The sequence below is a fragment of the Bubalus bubalis genome, chromosome 11, assembly GCF_019923935.1.
Source record: "Bubalus bubalis isolate 160015118507 breed Murrah chromosome 11, NDDB_SH_1, whole genome shotgun sequence".
NCBI classification, from domain to species: Eukaryota; Metazoa; Chordata; class Mammalia; order Artiodactyla; family Bovidae; genus Bubalus; species Bubalus bubalis.
This window is the reverse complement of record NC_059167.1, coordinates 77469349-77488332: the sequence shown is the minus strand read 5'-3', so window position 1 is coordinate 77488332 and position 18984 is coordinate 77469349. Positions and strand designations below refer to the sequence as shown.

The 18984-nt window shown below is 39.6% G+C and overlaps 1 protein-coding gene and 1 long non-coding RNA gene across 9 annotated transcripts in view; one reads left to right on the top strand and one right to left on the bottom strand.

Annotated features, from left to right (window-relative positions):
• RPGRIP1 (RPGR interacting protein 1) overlaps positions 1-18984 on the bottom strand; it is a 74697-nt gene that overhangs the window by 40320 nt on the left and 15393 nt on the right. For all 8 annotated transcript variants that reach the window (XM_044925270.2, XM_044925267.2, XM_044925266.2 and 5 more), the window contains 6 exons: positions 15758-15879; positions 9218-9350; positions 6330-6607; positions 4811-4910; positions 4189-4320; positions 2796-2901 (listed from right to left, as the gene is read on the bottom strand). In XM_044925270.2, the coding sequence (XP_044781205.2) occupies positions 2796-2901; positions 4189-4320; positions 4811-4910; positions 6330-6607; positions 9218-9350; positions 15758-15776 (768 nt within the window). In that variant the 5' untranslated portion in view covers positions 15777-15879. The remainder of the gene's footprint in view (positions 1-2795; positions 2902-4188; positions 4321-4810; positions 4911-6329; positions 6608-9217; positions 9351-15757; positions 15880-18984) is intronic.
• On the top strand, positions 3196-12184 carry LOC123328125. The gene is made up of 3 exons (XR_006542934.2): positions 3196-3329; positions 11390-11481; positions 12081-12184. It is a non-coding gene; the product is annotated as an uncharacterized LOC123328125 (long non-coding RNA).

Genomic DNA, 18984 nt, shown 5'->3' with positions numbered 1-18984 from the left:
ATTTTTATTTTCAAACTAGGTGCTATCTCTTTACTCATCATGCTTCAGAAAGGTCACTTTACAGTTTTGGAAACGGAAATAACAACAATAACCAAACTCACAGCAACAGCTACTATTATTGGCTGAGTAATTACTATGTGTTACATGTTACTGTCTGTTTCCTTATCTCTTATATTATGATCATCGTAATTCTTTCACATATATTATGTCATTTAATATTTACAGCAAATCTGAGAGGTACTATTATCTCAACTTTAAAAATGAGAAACTCAAAGTTCAGAGAGCTAAGTCACTTGCCCAGAATCACACAGCTTTCAAGAGACTGAGGGAGAGCTATACCTCAGCCTGACTCCAGAGTCTGTACTACTGACCTCATGTCACTGATAGAGATTAAGAGGATGAAAACTTATCTTAGTGTATGTATAATAAAATATGACTAAAAATGAAAACTGCTTTAAAAAACAAACTGTAAAATCTACATTTAAAAAAATTATTCACCACTTTAGGTCATCTTTACTACTAATATGAGTAAGGATATTCAATTTAGAATGGCTTTCTCCCTTTTTTCCTTCAATGCAATGGAGGAATGGATGGATTTTTTAAATATATAATTCCACAAATATAGCTATTTACCCATATGATTTTAAAATATCTTCCAAGATTTCCCATCCTTTCAGTGTTATCAAAATTATTCAACTCAAAAGAATACATGCATATGCACAGTTCTTACAAAATAGTTTTGGAGGTTGACCTTGTAAAGATACCTTTGTGCTACGTTGCTTCAGTTGTGTCCAACTCTGAGACCCTAAGGACTGCAGCCTGCCAGGCTTCTCTGTCTATGGGATTCTCTAGGCAAGAGTACTATAGTGGGTTGCCATGCCCTCCTCCAGGGAATCTTCCTGACCCAGGAATCAAACCTGGGCCTCCTGCATTACAGGCAGATTCTTTACTGCTGAGCCATCAGGGAAGCCCCAAAGATGCCTTTAGTCCTCATTAAAACAGACATACCAAGGGCAGAACCAACTGTAGCTAATTTCACTGAATGGCACCACCATCATTTAATCACCCAAGCTAGAGATGCAGGAGTTATCTCTTATTTCTCCTTTTCCCTCACCACTCTACTTTGGTGATAAAATCTATTCTTCTAGTTCTGGACCTCTAACACAGTCCTTTCTCTGTGAGCCTCTTTCACTGCCTTGGTTGGGACCCACATCCTGAATCCCCTGGATCACTGCACTCATCTTTTTTGCTGATTTCTTTGCCTTCAGTCTTACACCAGCCAACCTATCATTCACGCAGCTGCCAGGTCATCTTTCCTAGTAGTTTTGTCATTTTTGAGAAGTTCAAAATTTCAGAAAAGTATAAGTACTATCATAACAGTCATCTATAATCCCACTACTCAGAATTAATTATTATTAGTGCTTTATAATCAGAGAAGGCAATGGCACTCCACTCCAGTACTCTTGCCTGGAAAATCCCATGGACGGAGGAGCCTGGTAGGCTGCAATCCATGGGGTCGCTAAGAGTCAGGCACGACTGAGCGACTTCACTTTCACTTTTCACTTTCATGCATTGGAGAAGGAAATGGCAACTCACTCCAGTGTTCTTGCCTGGAGAATCCCAGGGACAGAGGAGCCTAGTGGGCTGCCATCTATGGGGTCGCACAGAGTCGGACACGACTGAAGTGACTTAGCAGCAGTACTTTATAATAGTTTTTTGAAAGTATTATTTCTTTATTAAAATGTATTTCAAAATATTTTGGACATGTAAAAAAAAGGCAAAGTGATCTCTTTGGGGGAAAAAACTGATGATCAACTTGATTAAAACCTTTCTGCAGCTCTCCACTGTCTATAGGATAAAGTCTAAATTCCTGCTAAGAGCTCCATGACCTGCTCCCTGATGTTTCTCACCTCTGTGCCTTGGCCTACACCACTCTACCTCTGGAAAGCCCTTCTCTTTCTCTTGCACACTCATTAACACGTGCTAAACTGTCAGTGTTCAGCTCAGGAGTAGAATCCCTTATGAATCCTCTTCAGATCCTGCAGCCCATCCTCCAGTGGATCCAATGACCCTTTTGTTTTCCTCTCATACCCTGCCTGGCAATGAAGGCAGGAGCTGTATTATCTTTTTAACCTTTGTATCCAGTGCTTTGCACAGTTCCTGGTAGTCAATAAATGTTTATTCAGTAAAATAATGGTGCCAATTTATTATTATTATTAGACTCTTGATGCCCTATTTCTACCATTCAGATATAAGGTTCTATTGCATGGTAGTGAGAAGAGTGTGAGCCTTGATTCCAGATAAACCTGGACCCAAATTCTGCTCTTCTTCTTACTATTTTTATAACTTGAGCAAGTTATTTAACTTCTTTGTGGCTCAGTTCCCCCACCTGTTGAATGTTACCTGTTAAACTTACCTTGATGGTTGTTGTCTGGCTTAAATGACTCTAAGTACCTAGGACAGAGTCCATCACATAGAAAGTGCTCAGTAACCTGGTTTCCTTCCTCTCCCCTATGACTGCTCTTGGCTTTCCAAGTTTAGTTAAACTCTGGTTGTGGTCTCTGGCTTGGAACTTAATCTGACGCAAGTTGCCCCCACTTAATTCCACCTTCGTGGGCAGGGCTTGAGTTGTAAGGCTTGGATTTGAACATCACCTGTAGATTTGTGACTTTTGACAAGCAACTCAGCTTCTTTCCTTTCTGGTCTCCCATGTGTAAAATGGAGAAAATAACACAATTTTCTTAACTAATTGATTTCACCCCCCCAAAAAAGCACAGCTGAAGATGGCAACTCACGGCCTGAACTTCTGTTAATTGTGCCTTTGTCACTGCCAAAGAGGTATTCCTTTCATGTAAGAGCTTCTTAAGTCGAATCAGCTGTATATTCTCTTTAATGGAAGCTCTGGAGAAAGAAGACAGTACTAAAATACCATCTGTGAATGGAGAGTGTTAAGGACCTTTCCCCTCACTTTCTGTGGGTACGGACAGGGACACAAAGGAAGATCATTATTTCTGAACCTAAGAGACCATGTTTTCTATATTATTTGAAAGGCACTAGGGGAGGATTTGGGTTCACTACACTCTGTGTCAGCGATTTCCAGTCCTAGCTGGTTATTAGAATCATCTGGTGCAATCTTTAATCTTAACACTGTCTCAACTCCTCCCTCAATTAATTGAAAGGGAGTGTCTGGGGTGGGACACAGGCATCTGTGGCTTTAAAAAGCCTTCAGGTTTAAAACTTATGTCCATACAGAAACATGGATGTGGATTTCACAACAGTTTCACTCATAACTGTCAAAATTTGGAAGCTACCAAGATGTTCTTCAATAGGTGAGTGGCTAAATAAACTGTGATACATCCAGACAATGAAATGTGATTCAGTGCTAAAAAGAAATGAACTCTCAAGCCATGAAAAGGAGGAAACTTAACTGCACATTGCTAAGTGAAAGAAGCCAATCTAAAAAAACAACATACTGTATGATTCCAACTAGATGAAGTTCTGGGAAAGGCAAAGCTATGAGGACAGTAAAAAGAGCAGTGGTGCCAGGGGGAAGGGGGAAGGAAGGGATGAGCAGGCAGAGCACAAAGGATTTTTAGGGCAGTGAAACTACTCTGTACGATACTATAACAGTGGACACGGGATTAAATAATTGTCCAAACCCAGAGAATGCACAACACCAAGAGTAACCATAAGATAAGTTATGGACTTTGGGTGATTTTTGTGATGTGTCCCTGTAGATTGATCCATTGTGACAAATGTATCCCTCTGCTGTGGGATGTTGACAATGAGGGAGGTTTGTGTGGGGGGGAGGGCGGGGAAGGTGAGACAGGGAGGTATATGGGAAACCTCTCTACTTTATGCTCAACTCTGTTGTGAACCTAAACTACTCTAAAAAAATTAAGTCTGTTTTTTTAAGCTTTCCAGGGGCTGAAGCAGAATGGGGGCTGAGAACTCCCATCTGGTGATAAGGATGAAATATTTTTCCTTCTATAAAGTGAAGCAACAAAACTTTCATTATACACAAATATTCCTTTCAAGTTAATCGATTCCGTAATGCACTTGTGCCTCCAAGGTCTACTTCTCAGCGTGAATTTAATCCCAAACATTCTCTATTCCTCTGAGATGGGTGAAAGGTGCCAAGCAGAATCTTTTTCAGTTCATTTGGGACATGGAATTCCACACTCTTACCGAAGCTCTGTGGCCTTCTGAGTACTCTCCAAAGAGCTTCTCTGTTCAAAATTTTCATCTTTGGACCACATTTTCTCAGGAGACTTGGGTGGTTCTTCCACTTGCATAGTATCGCTGGTCATAAGGTGGCCACTGTTAGGCATGCATAGACTAATGAGCTTAGTGATAATTATATGACTTTGCTAAAAGAGATTTTCCTGTTAGAATTAGAAACATTAAACACAAAAAGAATAAATAGAAACCCCTGTTATAGGGGTTTAGAACTAGGTTCTCACATATATATTTTTTTTAATTAGGGGAGTTAGTAATCTTGGCATGTGTGGAGGATAATCTTACAAAGTGTAGGTTTCCAGGGTCAAACAAAAATATAAGTTAATTATGACCTAAGGGGGTAAGTATAGGGAGAAGGAATATCTTCAATTAAGGAAAGGGCCTTTATTTTCCTTTCCTTGGAAGATAGAGAAGTGCTTATTTTCCATTTTTAAGCAATGAAGTTGGAATTTGACCTAAGGATGACTTTCTGGAATGACTCAAAAGTGGCAGGGTTCACTTGTTCCCCAAATGAAGTTTTTCCAATTAAAGGTGAAAGAGTAACAGCACAGGATAAAAGAAGAGAACTCACAGTTCGCTGGGTTCACTGGCTACTTCACCTCTGGCGTTTTCATTTGTCACATGTTCCTTGAATGTGGGAGGGGCTGTGTAGCTCAGCCTGTCCCTTGACTCTGAAAGTTTATAGACAGAAGATGCAGCCTCTGGCAAGAGATTTCTCCAGAACTCTGGCTAGAAATGGAACCCCAAGTCCTGAAGGTAGGGAGACTTGAGACCTGGGGGAAGTCCTTATATGACCAATGATCCAGAGGAGGGGTTCTCAGTTTTTACTCTTGTACTACTGATTTAATAAGTTAGCAGGACTATAGGTTCTTGGGTAAGTAAGAATAAATGGGAAGAAGAAAGAGCAGGGACTGTGTGTCTACTCTTACGTATCTTTGTTTCTAGTGCCTAGTATATAATTGGTATTCTATAGTGCTGAAGTTAAACTGAGCTGAACTTCAAACAAATTTTTTTAGTTTTTCTCCATTTAGCTGTTTACACAAAGATTTTGTTGGCTCAAGAAGGGACCTTGAAAATATAGAACTGTGCTGAACAAAACCTAACACTGAGTCCCCAGGGCCCAGACACCTTATTTCCATTAACCTAAAAAAGGGATGAGTAAGCCAGGTGAAGGAGGCACACAGCACTGTATTTAATTGAACGCTGGGTTCCATAGCAGTCAGAGATACTTAGCCACTTGGGATACAGGAAGAGGAGAAACTGCTGCTGCTGCCGCTAAGTCACTTCAGTCGTGTCCAACTCTGTGCGACCCCATAGACGGCAGCCCACCAGGATCCCCCGTCCCTGGGATTCTCCAGGGAAGAACACTGGAGTGGGTTGCCATTTCCTTCTCCGATGCATGAAAGTGAAAAGTGAAAGTGAAATCGCTCAGTCATATCCGACTCTTAGCGACCCCATGGACTGCAGCCTACCAGGCTCCTCCATCCATGGGATTTTCCAGGCAAGAGTACTAGAGTGGGGTGCCATTGCCTTCTCCGAAACTGCAGCTACTCAATTAGTAGCCTGGACTTCAGGAATGGGCTTTGGAAATCTCTGAACCCATGCAGTTGTATGCAAAGTTTGTCTATGTGTATGAGCAGTTTTCTTGGGAGGAGGCCTAGCCTTTGCTCATGGTTTCAAAGGAGTCTCTTTCCCCCCAAAAGATGAAGAACCCCAATTTTAGAGGCATAAATCACTGCCCAGAGTCCCAGAGTCCCAGGAGAGGGGCAGGTCTTAAGATTACTGCCACTCACACCTGAGCAGGTCATCAAAGTTATCTGTTTTCTGATCCCTACAAAACTTGACCAGCAACTTTCCCTTTTCCATTGTCTGATTCTCCTCTCAATAGAACCTCATGGTGAAGTGAGAATTTTGAATCTGACATCCTACTCAAGGGGGGAAAAAAAAAGATTTTGGAGAATAGAGAGGAACGAGAACAAAAGAGCAAAATGGGGGTGGTGGGCGGAATACAGCAGTAGGAGGAAAATGTGGCTGGCAAATCAATCCTTCCAGCGTTTTGACTCTGTCGGGGATTTGGCCCCGAGCCTCACCTCTCTTGGGTTTCTCTGCCTCCGGTGCCCCGGCGGTGTGGAGCTGTCTGTGTCCCGCGTGGACGCGAGGCTGGGTGCGGCGGGGAGCAGGGGGGCCGACGCGCTGGAACTGCAGCTGGAGCCCGGGCAGCGGGGCACGCTGGTGCTTGAGGGGGCGCTGCGGCCACTCTGCGTTCCGCCGCCGTTTAGGGGGCTCCCGGAGCTCTGGCTCCACCGCCGCCGCCTCGGCCCGCAGGCCCCGGCCTGAGGCGGTTAACCGGAGCAAGGCTGTTCTCATCCTGTGGGCAAAAGGAGAGCTGGTCGATCCTGCCTTCTTCTACGACAGCGATTATCTCTACAGTTTATTTGGTGGCAAGTAATCTGAATTGATCTCGGATAAAAAATTAATTTTCTGCCCCCAATGACCATGATGTATTAATATAGAAGACTCTATATATAATTGTGTATTATTTTTAAATTATATAGAGAGTCTTCTGTATTAATACATCATGGTCATTATAAACCATAAACAAAAATACTAAGTTAACAGGAGATAATTAAATATAAGTAGAAATTTTAATATTTACTTCTCCAGTCCCAACTGTTCACACATTCCTCTATATATGCTCACTCTAAAAATTATTCCTGTATTAGTCCCCCTGGGTACACTGAGCATTACCTACAATGGATAGTCAATCACTATTTATTATCTTGACCTGAAATCATACTTTTAAATGTTACCATCAGATTCTTTGGTCCCACCGGCCTGCCAGTTCTGACATAGACTACGTTGCCTGGGGCATGTCATTAACCATTTGGGTTCAGTTTCCTCGTCTATAAATACAGGTACCTGCCTCATTGAATTGTTTGGAAAAGGGCATGGCAACCCACCCCAGTATTCTTGCCTGGAGAATCCCATGGACAGAGGAGCCTGGCGGGCTACAGTCCATAGGGTTGCAAAGAGTAGGACATGACCGAAGCAACTTAGCACACACGCATGCATTGTATTCTTATGAGGATTAAATATGTTAATATATATAAAGGGCTTAGTGATGGTGCACTGTAAGCACAGTAGGTTGTTTAGTTGTTGTTTAGTTGCTAAGTTGTGTCCCATTCTTTGGCCCACCAGGCTCCTCTGTCCATGGGGCAAGAATACTGGAATGGGTTGCCATTTCCTTCTCCAGGGGATCTTCCTGATCCAGGGATCAAACCCACATCTTCTGCATTGGCCAGCAGATTCTTTACCATTGAGTCACCAGGGAAGTCCTGGAGGAGTCAGCAATTATTATTACTATGCATCATTATGTCCAAATAAAGAAATCAAGGCATTAAATAGCTAGGTAACTTGCCCAGAGTCAGAGGGGATAGTATCCAGTTTAGTCACTTGCTATCTATAACTTCAAGTACTTTTTGGTTATCAACCAAGAAACAAGATCCTTTGGCCCATGTAACCATCTGACTTCACTGGATTCTCAAGTTCTCCACAATATAAAAGAATCCCCAACTCTGAAGTGTGATGACATACAGCAGAAACCTGCAATCTCGTAAATTCTAAATGAAACTCAGAACCACTCTTGGGGGTTACCAATGAGAATGCAAAAAGCTGTTGCTGACTTTGGGAAATTGGTGTGACATAGCTAGTCCTCAGTGTTGTTTGAAGGTGGCCTGACATTCACAGCCACATTCACAGCTAGGCCCTGTTATTGTGGTTTTGGATGTAATCTCACAGAACACCAACATCACACAAGGCCACTCTGAGACCATGACAGAGTGATACCAAAGAAGTCTGCTGCATACTTCTGTCTCAGCTCAGACAAAAACAAGGTCACTGTCTCATCCACAAAATACCAAACATACTCTCTCCTGGCTAACATGAGTGACTGCTGCTGCTTTCCCAGTTACAGCTTTAGCCTCACTCTAGTCTAGCCTCCCTGTAGATAAGATTTACTGAGATATCAAAACACAAAATTGTCCCTGCTTTCTGACAGTACCAAGTCTAGAGCAAATTTCTGTTACCTTGGAGCCTCCCCAAAATTACCCAGCTGAAGCCCGAATCCTATGATAGACTCTTTCTAACACAGTCTTACCGAGATGCCCATGGTGTGCACTTTTTCTAGCTACAACAGTAAAAAAACAAACTTGCCCAACTATAGGTGTGTTCCTAATGGTCTTTGGCTGGGAAGCATTGACACCAATATCTTTAAAATGTGTCCTAGAGATTAACCCCAGACTTTCAGAACTCTTTTATTCTCCCCATCTAGTTATCTACCCACCCTCCATCTCAGATTTCTTTCCAGGTCTGTACCCAAAAGATACACTTTTGAAAGCCAGTACCCTAAAATCACTAAGTAGGGTATATTTTGGAGTTAAGAGCTTTCAGCTCTGCCATTCATTAGCTATGACCTTAGGCAAGTTATATAACCTCTTTGTGCTCCCTTTCCTTCTTGATAATGCTTCTTTCATTATATTAAATGAGTTAACATATATAAAGCACATATTACATGTCTGCATATCGGAAATGATCAATGCAATTTTGAGTTTTGCTTTATAAATAAAAACCCCTTTTCTTACTTGCCCCTGTAGTCTTTAGTCCTTTGAGATTTTGTCCATTTCCCTGTCTCCATTCTCTCTTTTGTGACCAGGGCAGAAGCCTGCCCAGTCTCTTGCTCTCTGGTTGGAATAGCTCTGATGATGCTTTATGGAGTAATGGCCACAGACTATTGATGCATTTGGCAAGAAAACAAAATAAAGCAATATTGCTTCAAAAATAATTTTTGGCGTTAACCATCTTTGCCATTTGAACTGTTTTCTGGTGTAGACATCTCAGGAAGATGCATTCTTTTTTGTTTATTGCAGTGAAGGTCTGATGTAGACACAGCTTTTAAAGACGTAAGAAGAACTCTGGGTACCTTTTGATCTCATCTTGTTGCTTCCAAAAAAGCTCTTTCACCAACATGTGCTCTTCACGAAGATGAAACAAACTGTCCTCCAATTCATCCCGAGTCATCCTGCTCAAGGGTGGTTGAGTTTTTGTATTCTTACCTAAAGTCCAGGAAGAGGGTAAATAGAGATTATTCTTATATGTAATGTCTTTAACTCATCATATCTCTGGCTGCGTCTTGTCCAGAGGGCTTGAATCTATTTCGAGTCATGTGATTAAGAGGAAATTCATGAAGTATATGAAATGTACACTAATGGACCACTTAATCATTCTACGTCACTCTTGTATATGGAAAATCATTACATTTCATTCCAGCATGTGATTCAACCTCCTATCTGGAAAGTATATTCTCTTTCTAAAAGTAGCAAGTAGAGCTTTTAGTCTACTTAATTTTTATTTTTAATCCACTCTTTTATTTTTCCTTCTCATAATAATTAGATAATTTGGACTTAGACAAGGATTGTACCCATAACTGTCTTCAGAGCCCCATAAGGAAAAGGATAGAAACCTTTCTTGAGTACCAGGAGTTACCATTTGTTTTTGCAGTATGGAGAAACTGTCCCCAAATCTGCTTCCTTGGAATAGAGCCTCTGCTTGATCTAAGCAGAGGAAACTGCAGTACACTATAATATAGAGTGTGTTAATTCACTAGTTTAGAATCAGTTCTGATCTTGAAGAAAAACACAGAGCTTAAAATTTAAGCTTGTAATTGTTAATTTTACTTCATTTGTCTTATCCTATTCTTTCTCTCTTTCTACATATATATATTACATAATATTTAATATCACATGTATTTTCTACATATTACTTTTTGGAATCACTTAAAAGTAAATTACAGACATGATGTCCATTTTCTTCTAAAGAACCATGGTATATTCGATGGATACAGTATATCCATCAAAATCAGGAAATTAGCCCTAATATTATTTTACCATCTAACCCATAGACCATTCAAATTTCAAAAATTTAGGATCACTTGTTTCACTTGATTGCCATGTCTCTTTAGTCTCCTTCATTCTAGAACAGTTCTTTAGTCTTTCCTTGTCTTTCATGACTTTGACATTTTAAGAGCACAGAGTAAAGGCCGTTTCCTTTGTAGACTGCCCCTCAGTCAGGGTTTGACTGATGTTTCTTCGCAGTGGGTTCAGATTATTCATTTGGGACAGAAACCCCACAGAACTGAAGCTATCCTCTTCTCAGTGCATCGTATCAGTAGGCACATAATACCGGGGTGGGTTGCATCTTCTAACCCAGGGATCAAACCTGTGTTTCCTGCACTGACGCGGGGATTCTTTACCACTGAGTCACCATAAAGTTAATTGAGAAGTCTTCTTAAAACCCATTAATTAATAATTATTTTCTGGGGAAATAATTTGACACCATATATTAGGACATAATGTTATATGACATTATAAAGTTTTCACCGACTAGCTTTAGCATTGTTTAATGATTCCTGCCTGACTTACCACTATCGCGGTCACCAAATGGTGAGTTTTTAATTCCATTATTCCTTCTACATTTGTTAGTTGCATTCTACTATAAAAGATGTTCCTTCGGTGTGTTTATTAATTCATGTTTATTTATATCTATGTGATCTTACGGATTTGTTTTATTCAATGGGTTATAATCCATGAATTTCATTCCTTTTAATGCTCAAATTTTTCCAGATTTGGCAAGTGTGAGCCCTTCCAGCTGATTCTGATGTCCTTTAAAAATATCTCCATGATTTTTTGAGAACTTTCTTATTTTCTGGCACAATAAGATATTCTAGGCTCACCTTGTGCTTTCCCTACCTGAACCTCTTGTACCTGTTACCAGATTTGGGTATTAAAAACCAAGATTTGGGTATTTTGTGTTCTTATGGCTGTGTCCTCTCAGCTGACAGAGTCAGGAAGTATATGCATATATACACACATATGTGCACAGTCACACATACATACCTATGTCTATTTCTACATGCTAGAAACCATGAGGGCACTCTGATACCTTCATATAAAATCCAGAATCACTTGGTTTATTCTGGTCTTGTATCTTCCCATATTTGCATCTTTCTTCTCAGTGACAAATCAGTTCCCACTGTCCTCAATACCCTTGAATGAAACAAGTCTCTCAACTACGTGGGCTATGTCTTTATCCACAGCACTGTTGAATCACACTGGTTTCTGCCACCTGAGTGACCCACTGATTCATACCTGTCTGCAATGGCAGAGACTTCTGACCCCACCAGCTCTGGTAGTGTACAAGCCAATAATATTTTTTTTATATTATACTGTGTCCTATTCTTTTACTTTTTCTTTTAAATTTTATAATGAATTTATGTATGTATTTATTTTTGGTTGCACTGGGTCTTCATTGCTGTGTGCAGGCTTTCTGTAGTTGTGGTGAGCTACTCTTCACTGCGGTACACGGACTTCTCACTGCCATGGCTTCTCTTGTTGTTGAGCACAGGCTCTAGGCACGCTGGCTTCAGTAGTTGCAGTACACAGGCCCAGTAGTCTCAGTGTCAGGCGGGTGCGAGGGCTTCAGTGGTTGTAGTACATGGGCTTAGTTGCATGTGGAATCTTCCAGGACCTGTGTTAGGGATCGAACCTGTGTCCCCTGCACTGGTAGGCGGATTCTTATCCACTGTACCAGCAGGGAAGTGGTTGACATTATAATGTCAACATTTTTAGTTGTACAGCCTAACTGTACCATAAATACTTTTACTATTTTCTTTTGGAATTGGTCATATCAGAAAAAATATTAAAATTAATTTTTAATAGGTTGCATTTTTTTTATGTGGACCATTTTTTTTAAGTCTTTATTGAAATTATTTCTGGTTTTTGTTTCAGTTTTTCAGTTGTGAGTCATGTGCAAACAGCTCCTCGACCAGGGATTAAACCTGCACCCCCTGCATTGGAAGGCGAAGTCTTTAGCACTGGACTGCCAGGGAAGTGCCTAAAATTAACTTTTTAAAAATTAATTTTAAAATATATGCTATAAAAATATTCCATTAATGTGGTTTTATTTGTATGTGATCAAACTTTTTTTTCTTCCAAAGCAAAGTTTCTAAGATAAATTCAAAATTGCTTGGAATGAAAAAAAAAATACAACTTCCAAACCAATGAAGTTAAAAATGATGCAGCTGATTGTCAGGGACGCTTAACAAGAAAGTATGATCACTAGGAGGAAAATCTGTAGCATGACCAGAAACTTTTATGAAAATTTGCATTTATAGCAAACAGTTTATTTTATTTACTTTTAGCTATTTAGATATAAAGAACAGAAGGGAAACTAGACACCGTTTATAATGACATCTAGGAAAGTTTCTTTTCCTAAGAAAATCAAAAGTGTAAAACCTTTACTTTGGCACCTTCTTCCATACTCCCTTTACTGTGTTGAAGACATACTGAGTTCTTTTAGATTTTTGGTTGTATGGATGGTCTCCAAACTGACTGAATTCTCTAGGTAATTATTTCCTGCACAGGGGTGTTCTGTCAGTAGTTCTAAGTCTTTTCCAACTTTGACAACCATCTCAGCCAGTTTATGTTTCATGTGCTTTATCCATGCAACAATTAAAGCTTTAAGAGGCACAAAATCTCCAACTATGCACCATTAAAGGACATCAGGAACATAGCTGATTTATCACTGAAATATTATGATGTTTCTCCTCTCTTCAAACCTACAGGCACCTGCTTCTGAACCTGATGGTTTGGAAGTTCTGCATATTTTCATCCTCAGGACCAATGGAAAGCTAAGCAGGAAGTATGTACTAATCCAGTCCTCAGGGAGTCAACATCAAGTCTACCACACTTTTAAATTTTGCTGAATTTGTGTTCCAGTTCTGAAGTCTCAATTCTTCTTCAAAATGATGACATTTAAAGATATCTCCCAGAGATTGGCCAAGATGGCCGAGTAGAAAGGGCCTGAGCTCACCTCCTATTACGGTCACACCAAAATCACAACTATCTGCAGAACAGCAAAAGATCTCCTACAACCAAAGAGATAAAGCAGGAACAGCAAGGTAGGGGCAAGGTACTGTCAAGTCTCATACCTCTAGGTGGAGAACCCACAAACTGGAGGATAAATGCACTGTAGAGGTTCTCACAAAGGAGTAAGAGGTCTGAGACCCACATTAGGATTTCCAACCCAAGGGTCCTGCATATAATGGTCATATATGACAAACCTACAGCTAACATCATACTCAACAGTAAAAAGCTGAGAACATTTTCTCTAAGATCAGGAACAAAACAAAGATGTCCACTCTTGCCACTTTCATTCAACATAGTTTTGGAAGTTCTAGCCATGGCAATCAGAGAAGAAAAAGAAAAAAAGGGAACCCAAATTGGGAAAGAAGTAAAATTGTTAGTTTGCAGATGACTTAACACTCTACATAGAAAATCCTAAAAACACTGGAAAACTACTATAGCTCATCAATGAATTCAGTAAAGTTGTAGGATATGAAATTAATATACAGATCTTTATTGAATTTCTATACAATAACCATAAACTATCAGAAAGAGAAATTAAGAAAACAATCCTATTTACCATTGTATCAGAAGAATGAACTATCTAGGAATAAACATGTCTAAGGAGGTAAAAGACAGTACTTGGAAAAGTATAAGACACTGATGCAAGAAACTGAAGACAACACAAACAGAAACATATACTGTGTTCACGAAGTGAAAGAATTAATATTATTAAAGTGACCAGACTACCCAAGGTAATCTACGTACACACACAAAGAATGAAGTTGCATCCTTACCACATACCACATATTAAACATTAACTTAAAAATGGATCACAGACCTAAGTGTAAGAGCTAAAACTGCAAAATTCTTAGAAGAAAATATGGAAGCAAACTGTTGTGATCTTGGACCATGTAGTATTATATATGATGATATGAGGAAATTGGAACTCTCATACATTGTTAGTAGGGATGTAAAAATGTGCAACTGCTGTCAGAAATAATCTGGCAGTTCCTTGAAATAACAAAGAGTTACCATATGACCCAGCAATCCCACTCTTGGGTATATACCTAAGAGAAATGAAAATATATGTTTATATAAAACCTGTACATGAATGTTCATACCAGCATTATTTATAAAAGCCAAAAAGTGGAAACAACTCAAATGTCCATCAACTGATGAATGTATAAACAAAATGTGATAAAAGTTATAAAAAGGAATGAAGCATTGATAAATGTTACAATTTGAATGAACTTTGAAAACATTTTGCTAAGTGAAAGAAGCTAGACAGAAAAAATCATATATTGTACGATAACATTTATAGCAAATGTCGAGAATAGGCAAACCATAGAGACTTAAAGCAGATTAGTGATTATCAGGAGCAGGGAGTGGAGACATGGGGCATGTCTGCTATAAGGGTTTTCTTTGGGGAGAGGGTAATTATATGTTCTAAAATTAGGTAGTAGAGATGAATGCAAAACTGTGAATGTAGTAAAAAGTAAGGAACTGTACATTTTAAAAGAGTGAACTTTATATATGTAACTTATATCCCAATAAAACTATTATGTATAATATACAGCATTTAGTAAACATATATTATTATATGTGTTATATCTATCTCACACATATAAATTGTGAAATAAAACACATATAGACAGTTTAAATAATAATAATAAAGTGCACATAGAATACATACCAGGTTAAGAAACAAAAGATTACTAGTGCCCTCTGTAAGTTCTTCATCCATACTATTCCCTTCTTCCTCCAGGAGTGACCACTATCTTGAATGTTGTATTAATAACTGCCTTGCATTTCTTTACAATTTTGTAAGGAAAATTAAAATTATTTATTTATTATAGAGAAAGCAAATTTATTATTTCAGTGTAGGACTATATATCAATGAATATTCATTTTTCTGATCAATGGACATTTATGTTGTTACATTTTTTACTCTTTTGAACAACGCTGCTATAAATATTCTGGTCTATGTCTCTTGTCTACGCAAAAACCTCTGCCATTTTACACCCAGAAGTACAGCTGCACATTCAGTTTTACTAGCTAATGCCAAGCTTTCATTCCAAAATGATCACACCATTTATACACCCATGAGCAGTGCATAAAATGCCCGATCTTTGAAATAAAACTTACAGAAGTGAAATCAGGTGAAAAGAGAATTAACAGTAGCTATGAATAGGACTGAGGAGTGGGAGTGTGTGAACCAAGTTACAAAAATATCTTCAGGTGAGTGGGGAAGAAGTGGTAGTGGGGCTGTGCTCTCTTTTCTTTTAAATTGCCTACCTCTGCTTAGTGAGACTGAAGGGCTGATCACATGCATAGATGAATGAGACTCGCTCATTTGTTCTTGGCTTGTGTTTGTGGTGCTCATAAACCCACACAATAAAATTTTTTATCATAAGAACACATGAGGAAAACGTTAAGAAGACTGAAGAAAAGGGCTGAGAGCAAAGCAGTCACTGTGAAGACTAGCAAGAAGCCCCACAATAACAGACTGAGGGTTGTTTTCATTCCAAAAGGCATCCATCCTCAGACACCGAGTTTACCTTTCGAGGCTGGTATCATCAGAGATATCGAGTCTATGTCTCTATCAGGTCCTTTGCTGTATGGTCCTCCAGAAGATAAGATGTCATATCATCTCCCAAGCTGTGAGAGATACCACAGGACACTAAAATAAAGGAAAGTGAAAAGTGAAGTCACTCAGTCATGTCCGACTCTTTGCGACCACATGGCCTGTAGGCTACCAGGCTCCTCCCTCCATGGGATTCTCCAGGCAAGGGTACTGGAGTGGGTTGCCATTTCCTTCTCCAAAATAAAGGAAACCTTCAGTCAATTACTTGCAATTTGGGGATGTCTTCTGCAGGCTAGACTTAAGCCGTAGCAGAAATTTCTCAACACTTTCATGATGGTATAAGACATGGCATAGTCTTTTCTGTAGTGAAGTGAATCACTCTACACTAAAGGATAAAACCAAGCATTCGGTAATAATGATGTTATTTATTAAGAATGAAATAAATTTTTCCAATTATAGAATTGATCCATATCATTTTGGATTATTTTGAAAGTGTCTGCTCAGCCTGGAAGCCAATGACCATCCCCTTTCTCTAGGAAATGAGCCTGTGAACCCCTCGCTACTCCATTATAGGGATGTATTGGTGATAGGGACCGACACATCAGTAATCGGTTTATAGTCTATGATCCAGTTCCTACAGTCATTGCTCATTAGACCAGGGATAGACAACTGACCTAAGCTGGGCCAATCAAATTCTGGAAATGGGACTAAGAGACTTAAATTTAGCCTCTGTGGATGACTAGAACTATTAGGTAAACTTGGGATTTCTGGGATGGCTATATTCTAATTTGTAGCCTAAATAACTATGTAAATTACATCTGCAGAGTCACTTCAAACCTCTTTTTCTGAATTGTAATATCCAATCTCCTGGCTTTAAATACTATATATACATATAGTATTTGCCTCAGAACATTTGTACTTGGCTGGAATGATCTATCCCTTTCTCTTCACATGGCTAGATCCTTTTTATCCTTCAGTCTCTCAGCATCTTCTCATCTGCCAAGAGGACTTTCTCTGACTTTGCAACTAAAGTGATTACTTCCTCTATTGTGTTGCCCTGTTTATTTCACTAGTAACACTTACCATACCCAGAAACTACCTCATTTATTTACACTTATTTATTGCCTCCTCTTACTAAAACATAAGGGCTTTGAAAGCAGAAAATTGGTTTAAGGGAAAACCTCTTACTTGAACAACTCCTAGAAACTAGGCTCCTCTGTCTAGGCAAGAATACTGGAGTGGGTTGCCATGCCCTCTTGTTGACCCAGGGACTGAACCTGCGTCTCTTTTGTCTTCTGCATTGGCAGTGAGTTCTTTACCACTAGCAGCACCTGGGAAGTCCTTAGAATGTAATAGGCACCTAATAAATATATATTGAGTAAGTGAATAGGTGAATGAATAAACAAGTCAAGAGAGAGACCAACACTGAGTGGTCGAGTTAAAAGGTACTGAAAGTTTCCTGTCCCTGATTTTAGTCTTCCCCAGCGCCTGTCTCTGTTCCTGCCCTTAGGTTCTGCCTAAGAGTATTATGTCCTTAAAACAAATTCCCCTTTTTGCTGAAACTAGCTTGACTTTTCCAGAGAAGGCGATGGCACCCCACTCCAGTACTCTTGCCTGGAAAATCCCATGGACAGAGGAGCCTGATAGGCTGCAGCCCATGGTGTCACGAAGAGTTGGACACGACTGAGCAACTTCACTTTCATTTTTCACTTTCATGCATTGGAGAAGGAAATGGCAACCCATTCCAGCATTCTTGCCTGGAGAATCCCAGGGACAGGGGAGCCTGGTGGGCTGCCAGACACGACTAAAGTGACTTAGCAGCAGCAGTAGCAGCAGCTTGACTTGTCAACTGAAGAAGTTTGTTCATAAGCTAATTTTGAACAAGCAGAGAAATACAAAGAAGGTAGAAAGCATGATGGAGAAATTCTATTACTGGGAGAAAACATTAACATTTTGTTGATTTATTTTCCAGACAATTTAACTTGAATTGAATCATTCATATTCTGTTCTGTGATGTTTCATTTTTTAAACCACAATAAGTGGAGAATATCTTTCAAATGACATAATTCTAAATGGATCTATACAGATTTCTATATTAAGGAAGCTGACAATCACCCAAAAGTTTCACGTTAGACAATAGTCCTAGGATAAGGACAAAATGGAAGCAACCAAGGAAACCATTTTGTTTTAAAGTCAATCCTCACACTGAAAGCTGTTTTTATGTCTGCTATATTACCCCATCTTCTCAACCAGTCTATTGTAGAAAAGTAAGATAAAAGGAAAGGAGGGTTGACTACATCAGAGACCTGTCCTCTTACCTGAAGCCATTTACAAAAATGAAGCTGTAGTAGAGGAAGTGGAGAAGGCAATGGCAACCCACTCCAGTGTTCTTGCCTAGAGAATGCCAGGGACGGGGGAGCCTGGTGGGCTGCCACCTATGGGGTCGCACAGAGTCGGACACGACTGAAGCGACTTAGCAGCAGCAGCAGCAGCAGTAGAGGAAGAGATTCTGTGGTTCTTTAATACTATTTGGACCCAGAGAAGAGTGTTCTGGTTTATGACCACTCTAAAATACACCACCAAAGCTGTATAGTACTGTGGAGCCACTGAAAAGCACCACTGAAAGTGGTCAAAGAAGCACTAAGAATGAAATGGAGGCTATCAGAAGGCCAGAAAAGAAAACTCAGGAGAGACTGTGAAGGGACATCCAAATCCAATGAAGTGACCAGATCTAAAGGCTCAGGAGAAAAAGAGTGGAGAGTAGATATAAAGAAGAAGACTTTATCACTTGTTTTGCATTTAATGGAATGAAAGACAAAAATAAATTTGTGGCAGTGATATTCAGAATTGTAGTGTCCCGGGGGCAAGGGTAGGTGAGTGAGGGCAAAGAATAACTCGTTCATAGTGATTGCTGAATAAAACCACTGTGATGACATAAAAATCTAAATTATACAGCCAACTCTGCTTAATCTGATTTTATACTCACCCCTGATTAAAGCTGAAGAAAATGAACTGTAAACAGTGACTGTGGTCTAAAGCCTAGGAATAAGAAAGACACAATTCACATCTTTCTTTTGCTGTGTGACCATGGACAAATTACTTAACCACTCTGTTTATTCTCCTTACCTATAAAATAGGGATGAAGTACTCATCTCATGTGATTATGATTAGGGTCAAATGAAATAATGCTTATAAAAAGTG